General features: G+C 37.9%; 1 protein-coding gene across 2 annotated transcripts in view; it reads left to right on the top strand.

Moving 5' to 3' along the window:
- The window catches only part of HSPH1 (heat shock 105kDa/110kDa protein 1), a 21575-nt gene extending 1702 nt beyond the window's left edge, over positions 1-19873 (top strand). The window contains exons 2-17 of one of the 2 annotated variants that reach the window (XM_010572713.1): positions 1825-1965; positions 2833-2955; positions 4128-4227; positions 7078-7211; positions 7712-7956; positions 8878-9106; positions 10009-10115; positions 11452-11585; positions 13756-13961; positions 14757-14888; positions 15640-15777; positions 16197-16322; positions 16863-16970; positions 17075-17194; positions 18367-18528; positions 19009-19873. In XM_010572713.1, coding sequence (XP_010571015.1) covers positions 1939-1965; positions 2833-2955; positions 4128-4227; positions 7078-7211; positions 7712-7956; positions 8878-9106; positions 10009-10115; positions 11452-11585; positions 13756-13961; positions 14757-14888; positions 15640-15777; positions 16197-16322; positions 16863-16970; positions 17075-17194; positions 18367-18528; positions 19009-19209 — 2292 coding nt within the window. In that variant the 5' untranslated portion in view covers positions 1825-1938 and the 3' untranslated portion in view covers positions 19210-19873. The remainder of the gene's footprint in view (positions 1-1824; positions 1966-2832; positions 2956-4127; positions 4228-7077; positions 7212-7711; positions 7957-8877; positions 9107-10008; positions 10116-11451; positions 11586-13755; positions 13962-14756; positions 14889-15639; positions 15778-16196; positions 16323-16862; positions 16971-17074; positions 17195-18366; positions 18529-19008) is intronic. The other variant, XM_010572714.1, reaches the window with a different exon arrangement.
- Positions 19874-20396: the final 523 nt, after the last annotated feature.

Genomic DNA, 20396 nt, shown 5'->3' with positions numbered 1-20396 from the left:
AAAAAAAGAGCGGGGGGGGGGGGGGGGAGAACACAACCATTTTTAACTAGTGACTTCAACAATGTGTTTATGTGTGAGAGAGCTTGTAATACTCAGAGGTGCTCTCTTACTTTAACACTTGAGGAGCTGCTGTTGGAGTGAATTTTCAGAGAATTTCTGTTTCCTTTAGTTAAGTCTGGTAGCATTGGAGATGAGAACAGTATGCTGCTTAACAGACCATAATTCTCAGCTTTCTTAATTGTGACTAAGCAGGAAGATATTAAAACATGCTACAGACCTAATGGCATACAATTACTCTAAAAATATCTTAAGATTGTTCTCTTAGAAAAGGCTCTGAGGTTAATTCTAAATTAGGCTGTAAAAGCTACCAGAGTGTTTGTGCTTCTCTGCCCGCTGCATGGTAATAATTTTTGCTTCTATGTTCTTCACCAATAGAGCTGTGAATTACGTAGCATTCAAGTACTCTGAAGTTATGGCTATACAAATAACTGAAACCATCCTGGAAAACCATCTTGAACACAGAACCTAAATACGCTCTTGCATTAAAGTGCTGGAATAGTTCCTGGTCTGATTTTTGGCCTGTACTAACTCGTGCTCTTACTAATAATCTCTGAGCACTGTTTGGTGGCTAGAATAAACCAAGGATGATTCCTGGTAGGGAATTCAGGTGTGACATCTTTTTCTCCACACAGAGAGATTTCTGAAAGTTACTGTTTAATACTATGGGTATGGCCTGCTGCTTTGTCAGGGAGCTTTTCTGTTGGAGAACTGTCATAGTTGCATAGCTTTCTAATATAAGATGTAGCTCAGATTCTTCAATTCCATGATAGAAAATTTTGCAGGCAATAAGAAACTGATGCTTTCCCTTTGAGGGAAGTGAATGCTAGAAAACTTCCTCGGTATGCTTGTCATTTGAGTTGTTAGCATGCAATATGTTGGTGCCTGCCTAAATCTCTTCTGGAGAGAACAATGTGCTTTTATAGTTTCTCTCCAATAGAATAGGATTCATTCTACCCTGAGATACTTGCTGTATATCTCTTAGGCTGGTCTAGTTGTCTAATTCCTGTTCTGCATTGCGTTGCTGATAAAGAATGCTTTTCTTGGTCAGTTGGTTCTGTGGGGAGCTTGCACTGTAGTTGAGCATATACTTTAAGCTGACATCGTTACCACCAGAGAGTCTCATGTTTCCTGCTGTTGTCTATGCAGTCCTATCCTTCTTTAGTCTGGTGCAAGAATTTGAATGGCTGTTAGGTGAACATGAACAGGGAAATGAAGTGGTTTTAAAGTATCTCAGAGGAAAAAAAAATTATTGAAGTGTGTGGGGAGACTTATCAGCTTGAAGCTTAGTCACTGCAGAACCAGTTGTTTGCACTTAATGTAATGGGGTTTAAAGTGAACAGCTGGAGGTGAGGTGGTTGGGATTGGAGGGCCAGTTTACAAGCAGTGCAGCTACTTGTTGTGAAGCTGGCTCCTATCTTTAATTGTTTGAATTCTGTCCAAATTAGGTGACTAAAGTAGTAGGTGCTATAGATCCTGTTACTGCTCACCTGATTGCTTCAAGTTTTTAGGGATACTTGTATAATCCTTATAATACTTAATGTATAATGGTCTGCAAGTATCTATGTCACTGACTCATATAATCTTCTGTAGTAATGAGCTAATAGAAAGTACCAGATAGCAATTACAGGTGTTACAGAAAGAGATGTGACAAGTGAGTGAGCAGTTGTCTTAAAACTTGACTGATGCTTGGGGGCACACAGAACAGCACTGAACATTGCAGGTCAATCAAGAGTGGATTTCTAAATATCCTGTATTTCTTTACAGCAAATTACTCATGCCCACAACACAGTATCTAACTTCAAGAGATTCCATGGCCGTGCATTTAATGATCCTTTTGTTCAGAAGGAAAAAGAAAAGTTGAGCTATGATTTGGTTCCTATGAAGAATGGTGGAGTTGGAGTAAAGGTAAATTTGCAGTGTATCTTTTTGGGTTTTAGAGCTACATTTAAAAGTTTACATTTCAGCACGTAGTCATGAAAATATGGGTTTCATTTAATTACCCTAAAGGTTTTCTTTAACCTGTCTGTTAAAGAGCTCTGTATGAATAGACAGCTTCATCTTTAAATAGTGGATATTAACTATCAAATTAAGGTTTATTTGCGAATAATTGCTGAAATATGAGCTTCCCTGTTGGCAAATTACACATCCAGCTCAAACGTCCTGGCAGAAAAACTGCTAAGATAATTATGAGGTCATATGGTTTTACTGCAGAGTGTTAACCTTTTTGTCACTGTTGTGCTGAACGCATTGCAACAGTCTAATTATGTGGTTACAAATTCCTTGTAAAGTAGTAGGGAACTCTTCTTTAGAATAATTGCTATAAATGAGTGACATGTTTGTCTTTAGTGGACTGCCTGATATAAGTTACTTGAAACAGATGTTCAAAACCAGTTTGTACCACATTGCAGGTTTGACTCTTGCTTACATTTCAAGGAGTTTGCTAATACAATGTCAGCTTTTCCTAGAATAGATGCAGTTAATAACATTGTGTTCATTTTCAGAAGTATATAAAAATATTGATAATGAAGCCTTGCTGGTGTAGCAAACAATGCTGCTTCACTAATGAAGACCCTAGCTTAGGGCTGTGTGTTTGGTTTGCTGCTTTTCTCCATACCTTGAACTGGTGCCTTAGTGAGTCCTGTAATGAAATAATTAAGCATGTCATGATTGATGAAGTATTATTAGTCAGCAGTGTATCAAAAAACATTGAATGTAAGTAATTTTTCCTCCCGTTGACATAATGTAATTATTTTATGTATTTCTTCTATCCAGGTCATGTACATGGATGAGGAGCATATCTTCAGTGTAGAACAGATTTCAGCTATGTTATTGACTAAATTAAAGGAGACTGCAGAGAGTAACCTGAAAAAGCCAGTAACAGACTGTGTTATTTCTGTAAGTAATTGTAGTGTACAGGAACATTATGTCTTTAACTTCAACTATTGAGGGCATTTTGTTTCTATTCATGTAGAGTGAAAAAGAACACTGCATAAGCACTTACGAAAGGATTAATCCTAACTAGCTTGAGAGCTTCTGACTTAAAGAAATCCCAGGGCTGCTTCCGTATTCTAGACCCTGACCCTATTCATGAACTCATTCTCTTGGAGATGTCTGAACTTTTGGACCCAGAACACTTCTGGGATCTGATATATACCCTTCTGCAGCTTGTTTCTATGACTAGGCGCACTAATTACTCATTAAAGGTGCCTTTGTTTATCAAAGTTTGCCCTCTGGCAGCTGAAAACTTTAGTTTCTGTCCTGTTTATGTTCATCCTCTCAGTAAGTTAATTTTTTTTTTCAATTTATGACTGCACAGAAAATGACCTCAGATGAAGAACAGTCATTCCATTGCAAAGCCTGAGTATAAAATAACATCTGCCTCTGTGTACTCAATGACTCTTTGAACAAGTCTGTCTCATGTTGTATCTAGGAATATTTAGTTCTGTTATTAGAAGAATTTGTTCTCCAGTTGATACCTGCAAAGTTAGTGTCTTCTAATGATGTAGTTTCTGTCCCTGAGGGCGTCAGAGGTCACTGTCCAATGCCAATGCTGGAGATGTGTAACAAATTTTCAACAATATATTCCTTCAGTATTTCTTACCACTTCTTGCCCAAAGCAATTTTGGCCAAAACAGATTCTCTTTATTCATTATCCCTTATTTCTTTGTATCTCTCATCTGTAATATTGCTGTACTTCTACCCCCTGCCCTTTACTTTCTTGGACAGGAGTATATAAACTAATTCTGATTAAGGTTATTCCATGTCTCTATCTCAATAATACCCAGTTTCATATCTTGCACCAGTAATTAAGGTTCCCAGCATTTGTATACAACTAACTCATTTGTTTGATGCTAGCGTGTGCTCGTTTAATTCCAGCTCAGTGTGATTGAATAGAATATTTGAAGTCTCGATTCAGTACAATAGTTGCATATTAAAAGACTTGCAGTGAGCAAGTGTGTTCCTCAAAGAGGAGGGACAGATACAATTTTTAAATTAATATTTTCAAATAAACAATGTGATATCTCATTTTCTGGAATTAACTTTCCATTCTCACCTGTTTTCTTCAGGTTCCATCATTTTTCACAGATGCTGAAAGGAGGTCCCTTCTGGATGCAGCTCAGATTGTTGGATTAAATTGTCTTAGACTAATGAATGACATGACAGCAGGTAAGTAGAGTAAAATAGCAATTTCTGCAAATGAAGGGTGTGATAGAGGGTGCATTTACTTACTCTAAGAAAGAAGGCTGACTTGAAAAATCAGAAATGAGACATGTTCTAAAAACTTGTTGCTCTTCTCTTGATTTACAGTCTCATTTTAATGTCTTCTGTGTGAAGGGGTAGAAGAGATGAAGCTTTAGTGATAGTTATCTCCCTGAGTACATACTTAGGAGTCATGTGCCTAGACTACTTGTCCATTTAGCTTACTGTCCAGATTTCATGGAAGAAACCTCATGACGCAGTTGTGGGATTTAGGCACTCGTGAAGGAAGTTTCTTGATTAAGCATCAAACACTTTGTGATTTCCAAGGCCTTTGTCAGTGTAACTGTGGTTTTAAAACACACACACACACAAAAGGCAATTAATCTCCTTTGCTAATCTGTTTGGAACTCTAAAAACACATTGGCAGAATGAAGAGTTTATTTGGTCTTTCTTAAAACAAGCATTCTTAACCTGTCTTCCTGCATTTTTCTGTTTGTGTTTGAGAGAGCATTTGTTCCATGTTTTTAAATGGCATAATAACTAGCACTTGTTTCCTGGGAAAAGAATTGGGAAGTGGAGTTCTGTACCAGAAGACAATTACTTTTCTGTTCCTATTGCACACATTAGTTAGATAAGTAAGGAAGAATTTACTTTGGGAGAATGTTCCATGCAAGCATGTTTGGTGCACACCAGCTGGATTAATGCTTTTGAATTTTATATTTTATTTTATATTTTTTAAGGAGTAAAGCAATCTTAAGTATGCACTGATGGAGTGGTATCTTAAAATGTTTTTCCAGAATCGGTTTCAGATGAGTATTTACATGGTAATGTATAGAATTTCTAGTGAACACAGTTGTTTCATCAGTATTATGCTCTTTACATTGAATGCTATATATTTGCACCTAATGAAGAGCAAGTCTGTCTTGATCATTGCAAAAGCCATAGGTGCATGTTTCTGTCATCTAGCTTTAGCTTAATTCTTTGTTTATATAGCAAAGAGTGCTACAGACAATGTGTGGTAGCATGAATTCTTGAGCTGGGTAAGTGTGGACCCCGCAGTAGGTACACTTTGTCCCACATGCCTGGATTCTTGAGTTACAGCGCTTGTACATCTCTAGGGTGACTGTGGAGAGAGGAGGAGGAAGTACGAATATCCAGCCCTCTATTTTTAACCTTCAAATTCCATTTTCAGAATGTTTATGAAGAAACTTTGTATTCATAAAGGAAAAAAAAAGTGGGTAAAAAAAATAAAAAAAAAAAAAAAAAAAAAGGGGGGGGGGGGGGGAGTGTTTTCCAACCTTAGCAGTCAAAACAGTACCTTTCCAACCCCTTTCTGTATTGAAGCAAAAGTAATCCTTCACACCTGATTCAGAGATGACCTCTCATGATGGGGTGTTATAAGCCAGCTAAAGGCTTTGTCACTTCCCTTTTGTTTGTTTGGCAGAACAGCTCAGGCCAGTCTTTGGCCGTGCAAGAACCTTGATTGCTTTTCAGGCCATTTTAGCCAGGGTCTTTGGAAGCTTTGCCATTGGGATGAACAGTCCCTGGAAAAACGGGTAGCTCTTTCATCCCCTTGATTGCACCAGCAGCCTTTCTTTACCGTGTAGCACATAGCATTTCTAGTTTTCCTTAACTTGCAAGGCTAATGAGTACCATCCAAGTTTTTCTAATATTTTAAATGTAAGAATCTTTGATTGTCTCTTCGGGGTAGGGGTCCTGAGGTATAGTAGGGCAGAAAAGAAAAATTGTTTGTGGTTTTGGTCGGGGTTTTTTTGTTTGTTTGGGGGGTGTTTTTGGGCAGGGGGTTGGTTTTTTGTTTTTTGTTTTGTTTTTTAAGAAAAGGTAAATTCTGCTGTGACTTTCATAAAGTTTCACAAGTTCTGTTCATAAATTTATTTTTAGCTTGGAAACAAGGGCAATGTGTTCAGTCTGCTCAGAAATAGGAATGTTATGTGAATGAACAGACCAAAACACAATTTCAGTCAAATCTAGATCTTGGGGCTATAACAGATACATTTTGTGAAATAGACTTCCTGTTTTTAATTAACCACCTCTTAATAACTGCTTGTGGGAGGGGTTAATTACTGCCGATACTGGGTTTTCACAGACCCCAAAGAATCCACACAGATGAGAATGAGTGTACCAACTGCAGGGGAACTTTATTAGACACTAGAATCCATAAATTTCAAGTCTCTGATCAGTGGGAAACTTGGCTGTCCTTGTTCCAGCTGGTCTGGAACTACTGCTTTTGATGTGAGAGAGGGAGTCAGTGTCTGTTTCTCCTGAAGTGAGAGAATGTTGGTGTGACTATAAAACATTGCTCTTCAGAGCACATGAACTGTCCCTGCCTGATACTCTGTATAGACTGAGATTCATCCCTTTTGCAGCCTGTGCTGACCATTTATACCATTCTCGGGCAAAACCTTCATGCCTGGGAGATACTCCTTATAAATACAAAGCTGGGTTTTGGTTTTGTTGTAAAGATGGTCTGTGTTTTTGATAACTATGCAAAGAAAAAAAAAAAAGGTTGTTAATAAAGAGATTAAAGTAGAAAACCCCCGAACAGGGTTGTTGCTTCTTAGTTTTGCATGCTTCAACACATAGAGAGAATGACTGAGGAAGGATGTTTTGTTTCTCAGGTCCTACAACATGTATTAATGGAATAAAGCTTCCACGTAGGTAAGACCTTGCGTAGGTGTATGTCTGGATTTGTCTTGCTGCTCTTCAATCGATACCTTAATATTCACAGGGATGTGTTGGCATGTAATTGGAGACTTACTAGAGATTGCATTGGTAATATCTGACATTGTTTTGCAGTGGCTCTGAATTATGGAATTTATAAACAAGACCTTCCAGCTCCTGAAGAGAAGCCACGGATAGTTGTGTTTGTTGATATGGGACATTCTGCATTTCAAGTATCAGCCTGTGCATTCAACAAGAGTAAACTGAAGGTAGTAAGATGAAATTAAAATAAAAGGGTTTATGAGACATTAGAATCACATAGACTATAAACCTGCCTTGTTTTTAAAATTCTGAAATAACTTAATGTATGGGAGATGGCAGTGAGTCAAAAGGTGAAGATTCTTATCAGTGTCCTTCATTTCATTAGGATGGTTTCAAATGGAGGCTGTAAATTCATTGCAATACACCAATGTAAGATATAAAATACAACTGCTGTCATTTAGTTTGTTTTATCTAAATGAACATGTGTGTGGATTAAAATTGTGAATGTTTAGGATTGTCACAGTTATTTAGTCTTACCTCCACTGTAAAAGTGAAGAGCAATTTTTGGCTGATGTGGTTGGTTGAAGTACTTAAGCCTGTGCATTGGAAAATAGCTGACTTGTCCCCAACCTTTTTTGAAGCAAAGGCTTGCTGGTATTGGAAGGCTGCTACTCCATTTGATTTTTACTTAAGTGTAAGATCAAATAATTGTGTTCTTTCAAACCAGGTACTTGGCACAGCATTTGACCCTTTCCTAGGTGGAAGAAACTTTGATGGAAAGCTAGTAGATTACTTTTGTGCAGAAATAAAATCGAAGTATAAGCTGGATCCAAAAGCAAAAGTTCGAGCTCTTCTTCGTCTGTATCAGGAATGTGAGAAACTGAAGAAACTAATGAGTTCAAATAGCACAGACATTCCCCTAAATATTGAGTGTTTCATGAATGATACTGATGTATCTGGAAAAATGAACAGGTGAGTGCTGTACAAGACAGGCAGTTGCTTTGGTGGCCATGTTTCTTAAACAAGTGTTTCTTTCCATATTTGAAAAAAACTTACTGCGCTAAAATTAAGCGTGAGTGCTGAATAGCTATGGCATTTTTGTAATACTAAAATAACTAAGGCTGTGAAATGTAATGTTCAGCTACCTGAGCAATGTTTCAGTGTAATAATGCATGCATAAGAAGCTTGGATTCTTTCTGTAGAATGACACGTTCTTAAAACCATGGATTGATGCGTGCAAACCAGACCCAGGGGGGTTGGCTGCATATGTAGGCCTCCTGCGTATTTTAGGTAACCTAAATCCCATACTGCTCTTAAGATAGCAACAATTGAAGCTTTGTTCCTTTTTTTTCTGTTCTTACTGTACTCTGGATATTGGCAGAGAAATGGAGGACAGACACGGTGCTTATGGGGGATGACTTGGTTATGGCCCGAGTCTAAATGAAGTCTGTGTGTGTCTGTCTCTCTTTTGCACACATTCACAGGCACAACTTAATTTGTAGTCACCGTTAGTCCTGTAACTACTGCCAAGAGTCGTGGGGTTTTTTTCTTCCCTCTAGTATTTAGGCAACAGTTTTTCATTGTAAAGGAAGTATTAGTGTTTTCTTGTATTCTTATCTGTAACCTCTGCTGTAGGGAAATATATAGCACCTGCCCAAACAATACTTTTATCTTAGTTAACTACATTGATAGTAGCATAGGAAAATCAGTAAGCAGCTGTTCATGTACTACCTTATGTATGGTTGTTGCTTCAGCCTACTCACAGGGGTTTAGCTTTAAGTCTCCTTGCAGTGTAGTTAACAAACCTGGTCAGCATCAGTTTGGAAACAAGAATACCAGGAAGTCTTAATGGTGGGACAGGCATTCTTTGGTTAATTCCATTTCCTTCCTTAGGTCACAATTTGAAGAATTGTGTGCTGACCTGCTGCAAAGGATAGAGATGCCTCTGCTTTCATTAATGGAACAAACACAACTGAAAGTGGAAGATGTAACTGCTGTAGAGATTGTGGGAGGAGCAACCCGCATTCCTGCTGTCAAAGAGAGGATTGCGAAATTCTTTGGCAAGGATGTCAGTACAACGCTGAATGCAGATGAAGCTATAGCTAGGGGCTGTGCTCTGCAGGTATAGTTCTGGCAACGCTTGATAAACTTAGCAGTTAAATTTCTTGAGAGCACTTCTGTGAAGACTTAGCCAAGCAGTTATGAGAAATGGCAGAAGTGGTCCATTTTTAAGTATGCAGAGGAACATACATGTTCACTGGGTCTTTCTATGGGACAATGCTATTTTAAAAAGTCCAGAGCGCTCCTCTGTGGTGCAGTACTTTACTGAAAGTGCTGATACTGGGTGTATTCTGTAAGCAGTCCACTCTTCAAAAGAACAGGATCTATGGATCTTTAATGAGAAAAATTTAAGTTGCTGTCAAGCTGAGGGAAGAGACATTTTTAATCAGCAAAGTTAATGAGAAGTACGCCCAAAACACTGCAAGCTTGCATTTTCTGGTATCCAACTTTCCATCAATGTGAAACAGACTTTTATTCTATTTCCCCCCAATTTTTACAGTTTCCAACTACTGAACTATATTTTACAAGCAAACAACTCATTCTCCCTTCTTCCTTTTCTCCTTTACTTATTCTCTTATCTCACCCTCTCTTCTTTGACTTGTTTCTTTACCCCATCTCACTAATTGCTTTCCATCACTAGCAATCGCTTGTCTCCAGGGAAGGAAGGAGGACTTGTAAGATAAACACCACTTCTTTTAGGACTAAGTAATGCAGCACTGCCATTCTTTACATTCCTGGTTTAGACTTACCTTTTTTCACAAGCTACAGTAAGAATAAGGCCAAAAGTGCTGCTAATGAAACTTCTGTTTTCTTACCATACTCCATTGAAATCAAGCGATTTGCCTAGCTCTGTTTTAGTAAAGTAATACAGTTCTCTTTCTTGTTTAAAGATGTTTAGCTGTCTTGGGGGCGGGTGGAGTAGAGCAGTTAACCACCTTTAATGCATGTCTCTTTTTTGTTTAGTGTGCAATTCTTTCTCCAGCTTTTAAAGTTAGAGAATTCTCTGTGACAGATGCTACACCATTCCCAATATCTCTGTTGTGGAACACAGAAGCAGAGGACACTGAAGGGTAGGTAGCTCAAACTACATTTTTGTGAAGCTTTTGGCCTTCATAATTCAAGCATAATGTTCTTGGTTGCATTTAAATTAAGATCTTGGCATTCTGATGCAGAAAACCTGTAGGCCATGTACCAGAGATGGCTGATAGTGGAGACTGTGTAAAGGCATGCATTGAAATTTTAACTGTAACTCCTCATATGTTAAAAAAAAATGGTTAAAAAAATTGTGATTGAATGAGCTACCAGTATCTTGTGTTGCATTGCCCTTACTGGTTGTCAGGTTTTGGAATACAAAATGAACTAGAATAACTGCTGGATCCTGATCCCGCTTTCCTTTCTGGCTTTTTTTTACTCAAGGTGTTCCTAACACCTATCTGGATTCTTGTTTTAGTAAGAACATTATGCTTTATGCTAATATTGTGAGCTTACATGGATGCTGTTTGGCTGAAAACAGAAGCAAGGATTTAATTCTTGGGGTTTTATAAGAAATTTCTTGCAATTGCAGTGTCTTAAGACTCTGACCTTTCTGCTATTAACTATGCCATGCCTGTGGGAAATGCAGTTGCTGTCTAGGATGTAAAGAGGTCTGAGTTTAGCTTTTGGAAAGTTTAGAGTTTGAGGGACCTGTTCATACCTTTCTCATGTTCTGTGTAATTCAGTCTTTCCTTTTTTGTCTGTCTTGTGTGGAGATGCAGAACTTAATTGTTCTGTCACATACTTCTGAGGGCAACCTGCAGGTTCACATTCTAGGTGAAGCTCTTATTTTCTTACATTTAGGTTATTAGATGAGATCCTTCCATAGTTAGGAGACAAAACTTAGATGGAAATTAGAATCAGACTGGCATAATAGCGGACAGACCCTAGAGGAAGAACATAAAATAAAGCTGGTTGTCTTTCTGTCATATCAAGGAATGAATAATAATCTGGTGTCAGGGTTCTCAACTGAGCCACAGAAAGTAAATGATAAAGGAATTAACAGGACTATAATTAGCCTTTTGAGACTAACCGAGGAACTGTGCAAATTATGATTTAAATTATGCTATTCCAAGTTCAGAATAATGTCTTTGCAGGAAACAAATTTTGGAGTTCTGCTGATAGTCTGTCACTGAATTGCCACCTACATCTAAACTTATTTGCTTCTGAGACTCAAAAATTAGTGGAATAGGACAATTTCCCATTACAGTACACAACAATAATTTTTTTTCCTTATGGTACAGTAGTGAAGTATCTTTCTTGGAATTGCTCAGAAGGCCAAATGTGTCAAAACATGGTGATGTTTCTCTGAAGATTTCTGACCCTAGATCAAAGCCTTTCTGCTAAAAGTGGTATTTTTCTCTTTAATTCTAGGGTTCATGAGGTCTTCAGCAGAAATCATGCAGCACCTTTCTCTAAGGTTCTTACATTCTACAGAAAAGGTCCATTTGAGTTGGAAGCTTTTTATTCTGATCCTAATGGAGTCCCATATCCTGAGTCAAAAATTGGTAAGTAATTGTCCTGGAAATAGTGTTGTCTCACACGGTTCGGTTTTAAATTGGTTCTGTAACTGTGTTGTGTTACAGTATGGTTATATGATGTATATATTTAGATTTTTGTGTCTGAAGGACTCAATTTCTCCCATTCCATAGGTAACTGAATTTGGATCTTCTATTTTTCTAGTTTCTAAAGTTGCTTCAGTCTGTTGAAGAAATTAGGGGAAACTATAGCTGAATGCCCAGGGCTAGAATGGGACTCTCACTGTGAAAGATAACTTCTTAACTTTTTTTAATCTTCTTTTCTGCTTATCACTAAAGCAAGCTAGGAATACTTGAGAAATATCTCCTGCATATAAAAAACTTCAACATGTCTTGAGTAACTAGTTGTTGTTTTTTCCTATACTTTTTGGGTTTGACGTAGTGCTGAATAAGTTTTAATCAAGGCAGCCTGAAATAATGGCAGCTACAAGACTACAATATTGATTGCAATTGTCTAGGTGACATTTATAATCAGTTCTTTCATCCTTTTTGACAAATTACAGCATTGACAGTGTTGACACAAAGAGTTTACAATGTGGTTAGAAAAAGATTGTGATGGTAAAGACAGGCCAATTAAATAATTGCTCTTGAGTTCTAAGCATGCAATTAAATGTTGTATGTTTGCGTGTAAAATTAAGATAAAGCTATTACTAGCTGTCAAGTAATTGCTTGGTTTTGTTAGAAAACTTAACTTTTTTCCAGAGTGGTAGAAGAAATGGTTAACTATTTGACAATACAGCTGTCCTGTTGGTTAACAATGCACTTAAAATACAGTATCACCAGAATTGTAGTGTTAAAGATAAGCTTTATAAATATTCTTGAAATGGGTAGGAGAATATATAGAGCAAAAACATCTCCCATCTGATTTACCAATATTTCAGCTAATACCTAAGGCACTACAAAGTTACCAAAAACTATTATCCTAACAGGAAACATCAGTTATTTTCTCTACTTTGAAGCAAATTATGTGTTGTTTCACTGAGAGTCACAAAGTGCAAATACCATATGTCTTGGAAACCAGCACATTATTTTGTAGTTACAGGAACAGCAGACTTCCTTTCATGTTAACTCTTACCATAAAGACTGATAGTGGGATCTGTGAGTGTTCAATTTATATGGCTTGAACAAATAAGATGTTTAACTGCTGTTCCGTAAACTGGTAAGAACAGAACTGAAAATCGGAGTGGTTTCAGCGCACTCACTGATTAACTCTGCTCAGAACAGAATTGTTAGTAGTCCTAATGGGTGAGTAAGTAGTTCTGATGTGACCTGTCCTCTCTTCTGGTAGTCTCAGCTCTAGCATTATTGGATAAGAGAGGGGGGATTACATTCTTTAGCCTGTAAAGTAAGTAGGTAAAAGCTTGTATGCATGTGGTTTAGATCTATTAGTGAAGGAATAGGGGGGGTGTGTGTATATCCAGCCTGTGATGAAATCGGTGAACTTGTACTTTGCAGCTATACAAGTGTCATAATCTCCAGGTCACCATTCTGGTGATATACACATAACCACGTAGTAGGCAGGAAAAATACATCTGCTTTTAATGTCAAGGAGATCTGATTCTTCATTCACTGTTAAACTAGTTGTCTGTCTGTTTCTTAGTTTCACAATGCTTGTTTCGGGTACTACAGGAGTTACAAAACAATTGCATTCTGTCCTAGAGTAAAAGGTAATGGCAGACTTAGACTTACATGGATGTCACAAGCTGAAAAGAAAACTTCTAGGAATACTGTTTCTATGTTGGGCAGTAACTTTATTAAAAAGACATACTACTTAACATTGGCCTTAGACTAAGTCTTTGTGTAGTTTTCTTTCATCCCACTATAGCATCACAGATAGCACAAGTAAGGGGAAGTGAGCTTTCGCTTTTTGTATTTACTCTGTATTACTAGCAGCAGGAGAACCTACCCTAGATGACAAAAGTAAACATTCTTCCTTTTTGTAAGGTAAAGTTGGCTGAAAAGCAGCATGCTGCTGCTTTTTTTTTGGTATTCATTTCAGTTTGGGGACCATGAGATGAGCACAGAGGCTTCACCAAATATTTAGAAAATGTGTCCCCTATGAAAAAGGGAGGTGTTTTCCTGGCTCTGTAAGTTACCTATTTAATTCCACTGTGTGAGTATTGATTCTTTTGGTTTTTAGGTAGGTATATTATCCAGAATGTGGCAGCCCAGAAAGATGGAGAGAAGTCTAAAGTTAAAGTGAAAGTCCGTGTCAATACTCATGGCATTTTCAGTGTGTCCACTGCGTCCATGGTAGAACCAGTTAAAAGTGAAGAGAGTGAAGATGTCAGTGTTGAGACTGAAGTGGAATCTCAGGACCAGAGGCCTATTGAAAACTCAAGTGATGTAAGTTGACCTTTCTTGTGTGTGAATGTCCTTTACTGATGAAAGTGTTTTGCTGTTACATGCTCTGGAAGAAAAGGAAGACAGCAAAGTGAGGTTAATTTTGAGATGTGCATAGCTGTCAGGAAATATGTCTTCATAAGAACAGGAGAAAATTTGTGGTAGCTTGAAAGTGTGTGGATTTCAAAATCAATTATTGAGCAAAGTGCCAAATAGCAGCAGGTGGATTTCTTGAGGGTGGGGTTGCTTACAGCTGCCATAGTTATCAGACTGTTCCAAATAGGAAAACTTGGTTTGGATTATTAGTCATCCATGCTCTCTGTGTAAAAGGATTTGTGTGTAATCTTTCATATTAGTAAAGTTTTTTTTCAAACTTTTTATGAAAGGGAAAGCTGGATTGTTTTCTGCAGCATTGAAGGGGAGGGGAACACTGGGGAATCATGCAGCACTATTATGGTGTACTTGATGTTTTAATAGTTTTCTGAGGGGGGAAAAAAACTTAAGCTATGACTCAATAGCTTAAAAGCCACTTCTTGTGAGAGAAGGTGGTAGCGTGCACACACATGCGCATGAGTATTATGCTGCAAGCCTGGCACTGGTAGCGTTTTCACAAGTCCTTCTGAACTTGCACTAGTCTGTATCTCCGTTAGTTAAAGCGTGTGTGTTTCTGCGTGTGCACAGAATGCTTTGTAGGGCACTCTGTACAGTATGTGCATCAGAAGTGAAGTGCCCTATAACTTTTACTAAATACAAGTGCACATGCCTTCTACATCCTTTGTGCCTGGGCTTTCATTACAGAAAAATATCCAGCAAGAGAACAGTGAGGCTGGAACACAGTCCCAGGTACAAACTGATGGTCAGCAAACATCACAGCCTCCCCCTTCATCAGAACCTCCCTCTGAAGAAAACAAAATCCCAGATGTCAAGAAAGTGAGTGACCCTTTAACTATGTTGAAAATGTTATGCTCTATAATGGTGGCTTTTTAAATGGTAACATATTCCAGGAAAAAGTAAGGAACTTGGTGCTCGGAACCTTTTCATTTTTATACCTTTTCTATTGTGAAAAATAATGTGTATGTCTCGATGATTTTCATACGGAGTTTGCAAAAGAATTCATGCAAGAAGTCTCTCTTTACCACTGCTCGGTCTTTATGCAGTGTTGTACAGCTAATTTGTTCAGGTTGCAGACATTTCAATTTTTTAACAGCTGTTAGAGGCCAAGCTTATTAGGCCTGCTGAAGGAAGTTGGGATCAGGAATTCATGAACATAATAGGAAATAATCTTTGTGAAAAACATATGCCTACCCGATATTGCTAGTAGTGTGCTCTTTCATCTGTATAAGATGAGAAGTGGTTTAGGTTAAAATCTTACCACTGTCAGCATCACTGGTGAAGTGCTAAGCTGTAGATGGGCACTTCTGGAAAACCTGCGAATACAACATATATCTGAGAAATGTCCTTCCTGTAGCTCAGTACTTACTTTCCATCAATTAGACTGTAAGGAGACTAGGATAAGAGATGGAATCCCTGAAAGGAAAGTGCCTCAATTATATATTGAAGATTCTGAAAGAACAGAGAAAAATCTCTGCATGTTCTTCCTATGAATGTTTCTTTCATTATAGTGCTACTTCATCAGAAGGCAGTCAGGAAAATTATCCTGTTTTTCTTTTCTCCAACTCAGACAAATGAGAAGAAAGGTGATCAGCCCCCAGAAGCTAAAAAACCCAAGATAAAAGTGAAGAATGTGGACCTACCTATTGAAGCTAACTTGGTTTGGGAGTTAGGAAAAGAACTCCTCAATATGTATATTGAAACAGAGGTGAGTTAATGTGGTTTAGACTGCTGTCTTGATTGCAGTTATTAACCATTCATCTGCTTTTTAAGGCAACCTTTGACCTTTTACTGTAACCCTGGAATGTGGACTGAAATAACTTACAGTGAGCTAATATACAGTCCAACTTTAACACATAATTGACAAACGTTAATAAGAAAGATTGAAGTGTTGTTTATAGCAGTAGTATCAGAGCACTGATCCATGGAGTAACATCAGAGATTTGTTCAAGCTGTTGTAATCTAGAGAAGTGCAACCCATTTCTTCAGGTGCATAGCAATGAGAATTCCAACAGTTACATGAACCAAGGCCTCTGGGAGATTACTGTGTTTTACAGGAGCTGTGCTTTGTAGAATGCTGTTCGAACATAGGTATTTTTTAATTAAAATATTTCTATGGTTATACAGGGAAAGATGATTATGCAAGATAAACTGGAGAAGGAAAGAAATGATGCCAAGAATGCAGTGGAGGAGTATGTGTATGAGTTCAGGGACAAGTTGTCTGGACCATATGAAAAGTTTGTTTGTGAAAAGGTAGGTTGTGGTTTCAGGAGCTTCTCTGAAAATACTGATACCAAGTATCTATTTTGTATTCCTTGGTCAAGCTTTCTCATAGCCACCCTGGAAATAGCTGAAAACCGTTAACTCATTTGAATGATGGCTGGGACTGATCTGGAATTAGGTTCAGGCTTAGCAAATAGTATATATCCCTGAAAATAAATTTTGTCACAGAGTAAAGTTTTGTTTCAAAATAAAGTTGGTGACTAGAAGGGGAAGCTGTGTTGCTGTATCCATAACCAAAAACATGAATTAAAGCTGCACCCCAAGCATTGGCCTAATCAAGGATGAAAGGCTGTAAATGCTGCTGGTGTTGTAGATGTGTGTGTTTCTCAGTTCAGAAGCTGGTGTGGTTTAAGTGACTTAATTAGGCAAAAGCTGTAGTAGAAAAGTAATTTTTATGTAGGAGACTAAGAATTAACGTATATATTTACCAGTGTCCTGTTACTGCAAGACCAACATAGTCAATTGGTGTGTATTTTGATGTTTTACATGTTGCATTATATTGACACATAGGATCTGCAGGGATTCTCTGCACTTCTAACGGAGACAGAAGGCTGGCTGTATGAAGAGGGTGAGGATGAAGCTAAGCAGGTGTATGTAGACAAATTAGAGGATTTAAAGGTAGGTCTGTTAGTATGCCCAAAATGCAAAATTTCCAGACTACCACACAACAGTGTTAATGAACGTTAGTGAATCACGCAACACACAGGAAATGCTTTTTCTAGAAATTAGGTACTCCAATTGAAACGCGCTATCAAGAAGCAGAAGAACGACCAAAGCTGTTAGAAGAATTGGGACACAGGCTCCAGTATTATGCTACAATAGCTGGGGAATTCAGGAATAAAGTAAGTGGCCTTGAAGTACATTTCTTTTTACCACATAGTGTTTCACTGAGGCTCACCAGCTGGCAGAGGCTTCAAATTCACTCTCAGATGAGCTGCAATCTACTGATATATAGGTCACAAATTTAACACTGCAAATGTTTCCCAGTACTCAAAAAATCTTGCACAGTGTGTCATATCTTCAGTCACTTGATACTTCTGGATGTTTTCAGGCCAAAAAGAACATTCTTATAAAGAGTGAGGGTTAGAGTGTGGTCTGATTCTTGACCTTTTAAAGGCCAATCTGACTTTTAGAAGTGTGCTGCTCTTCCAGTTCTTTTGGGAACAAGAACTGTGCCGTGGTGAGAAGCATTAATGTAAAGCTACTCAGGACAAACTAAAACATCCAGCTTTATTATATATGGATGTTTGGGGTTTTTTTTTTTGTCACTGGTGTTTGAAGATTACTTTCCTAATAAGAATTCCTGCTTTTGAAAATTTACTACTTGAGTTTCAACTTAATGACTTTTAATAGGGAAACTCACAACACTCAAGCTAATTCAGTTTTGAGATTGAGACTTGCATCAGAAACAATTACGTCTTAACAGCTATAGATCACAAAATTGTCATTAAGTGAAGTTATTCAGTAGTATTACACAGTCTTGAAATTATTAGCATCATTGGAAATAGCGCATTTAAGACTTGAATCCGTATTTAGAATTCTTGACTAAAATCATGGCTTGTGTTGCTGGGTAGGTCCTGCTCCTGATATCAGTTGACTGTGTAACTGTGGCACTGTAGGGAATGCTCCTAACAACTCTGATCCTTTCCCTGTCTTTGTACAGCAGAATCACAGTCTAAACTACCTTGAGCCCATGTAAGACCCTTCAGGAGGAAGGGGATGTTTTTTTATTAGGCCTGTTAAGAATGTTATATTTTTTGTGACCTGTTTGTGAAGCCTCTGTTCCCTCTGTGAACTAGATTTCTTGTTTAATTATTGGGCAAAAGAAGCTTTATTTTGAAATCTGTATTTATTGTTGTCTTTTGCTGTAGCAGATCTGGCTTGTTGCCAACTTCTATTTGTTTTGAAAATCAGTAAAGATTATAAGTTGTAAATAATTGGGGTAGTCTTTTTGGCATAACTTGACAGAAAATTTGACATTATTAACTAATACAAAACATTTGTATTTGGGCAGGATGAGAAATACATCCATATTGATGAAATGGAGATGATGAAAGTAGAGAAGTGTGTTAGTGAAGTGGTAGAGTGGATGAATAATGCTGTGAGTGCACAGGCTAAGAAGAGCTTAGATCAGGATCCGGCTGTGCATTCAAGTGAAATTAAGGCAAAGCTACAGGTAAGTACCATAAGAAACTAATTTTAGAGGCTGGTGCTAAAGCTAGACTGATATCTGTCCCCCTCCCTCTCCCCTAATTTCATCTTGCTGCTCCAGTGTTCTTAAAAGGTAGTTAGAAAGTATGGACAGGAAGAGATTCAGTAGAAAGCAGAGGAGCTGTACTATACTGTATACAATTCTGTGGAGCTTATTGACGTTTTATGTCTTTCAGTCTTTTGGTGTTACTTGTAGGCACAAAATAGTCTTGGAAAAAAACCCATGTGAAATCCAAAATATTAAGTTGAAGAACTTTGCCCACAGAACTTCAGAAAGTAGCCCAATTAATTTATTTCAGAGTACAATAAGTACTTGTCAGTTTGGACTTGGGAAACAAATACAGAAGCAAGTTTCAAACAGTCTTTTTGGCATAGGACTCTTCACACTAGTGAAGCTGGTGGTCCTTAATGTAGACTCTGACCACATCTTTTCCCTTTCTTTTAGGAGCTAAACAATGTCTGTGAGCCTGTTGTGACACAACCAAAACCAAAAGTTGACTCTCCTAAGGAAGAAAACCCATTAAATGAACGGAGTGATTTTAAACCTGAAGACATGGGAGAAGACGAGAAAAATTCTGAAATGCCTCAACAAAATGGCGAATGTCATCCAAGTGATCAAAACACCATTAGCATGGACTTGGACTAAACCACTGCACTTGCAGCAAGTTATTTCATCCCATGACAGAAGATATTTTTGCCGTTGTATGTGGTGGGGGGGGTGGGAATGCATTGTTCTGGGAACTATTTATATTTTTTTCTTAAGACTTGTCTGGGGTATGTTGTGTTATGGGAGGAAGAATAGTAATAGTGTTGGTCATGACTATCCTAAAAGGAAAATTGCCTTGGTAACTTTCAGATTCCTGTGGAATTGTGAGTTCATACTAAGCTTCTGTGCAGTATTTAACCATTTGCATCACTAAAGATGAAAAGAAGCCCTTGCTCTGAAATATACTGCTCCTTCAAAAGGTTGTAATCGAAACCTTCGTAGGCATTTGTAGATTCCAAGGTAGTTTTCTTTTGTCTGGACATCTATTGGGTATGTCAGTAAAAAGCCAGTGTCTGTCCCATTCATAAGGACTTTCCAGAAGAAATCCGTCTGTTCTAAGGTTTTTGATTATTGCAGTACAAAGCACTTATCAGATAATAAGATGGTGAAATGTGTTAGTAGCATGCAGAAACGCTTACGTTTCATCTCTTGCTAAACAATACATTTTTCATGTGGGGTACATAAAATGAAGGAAATGCTAATTCTGTTAGTGTTATTGTGAAGCTTTTTAATGAGCTTTAAAATAAAGTTCATTTTACTGGTATCTCCTGACTCGTTGGGTTTACCTGTTTCTGGTATTTCTGGTGTAAGCGTTGCCCTCTTTCACAGTTTGTGACAGGCCATTGCTTTGTGTTCCTGTGCACAAGAGTCATAAAAAGGCTTAAAACTCTCACTTAGCACAGAACAGTTGTGCAGTGAGTTGAAAGTAACTCAGCTGCTTAATGAGTTATGCCTCTTTCTTTTCTATGCCCCAAGGGTTGTACACACCTGAGAACCTGGAAACTTCACAGATTTAAAGCATAGGACAAAGTTTGTAACACACAGGACCCTATAGCTTAGAGACTGAGTTCTGCGGTTCAGAATAAGATGTTAAAACCTGATTGAATGTTTAGGCCAGGCTCTGCTGCCTTTTGTTGCAGAGACTAAACAGAAATGGTAAAATGAGATTTCAGCCTGTTCTGCTGAGCCAGTGGCTCTGCTTACACCTCGATAAAGGTATTAAAAATTAAGAATTCCTCTAAAGTAAATCTCTGTAGCCTATTGAAGAAGCTTATTTTTAGGTACTT

Source organism: Haliaeetus leucocephalus, unplaced genomic scaffold, assembly GCF_000737465.1.
Source record: "Haliaeetus leucocephalus isolate CR32 unplaced genomic scaffold, Haliaeetus_leucocephalus-4.0 Scaffold351, whole genome shotgun sequence".
NCBI classification, from domain to species: Eukaryota; Metazoa; Chordata; class Aves; order Accipitriformes; family Accipitridae; genus Haliaeetus; species Haliaeetus leucocephalus.
The sequence above is the reverse complement of the archived record's forward strand: the minus strand, read 5'-3'. Positions and strand labels throughout refer to the sequence as shown.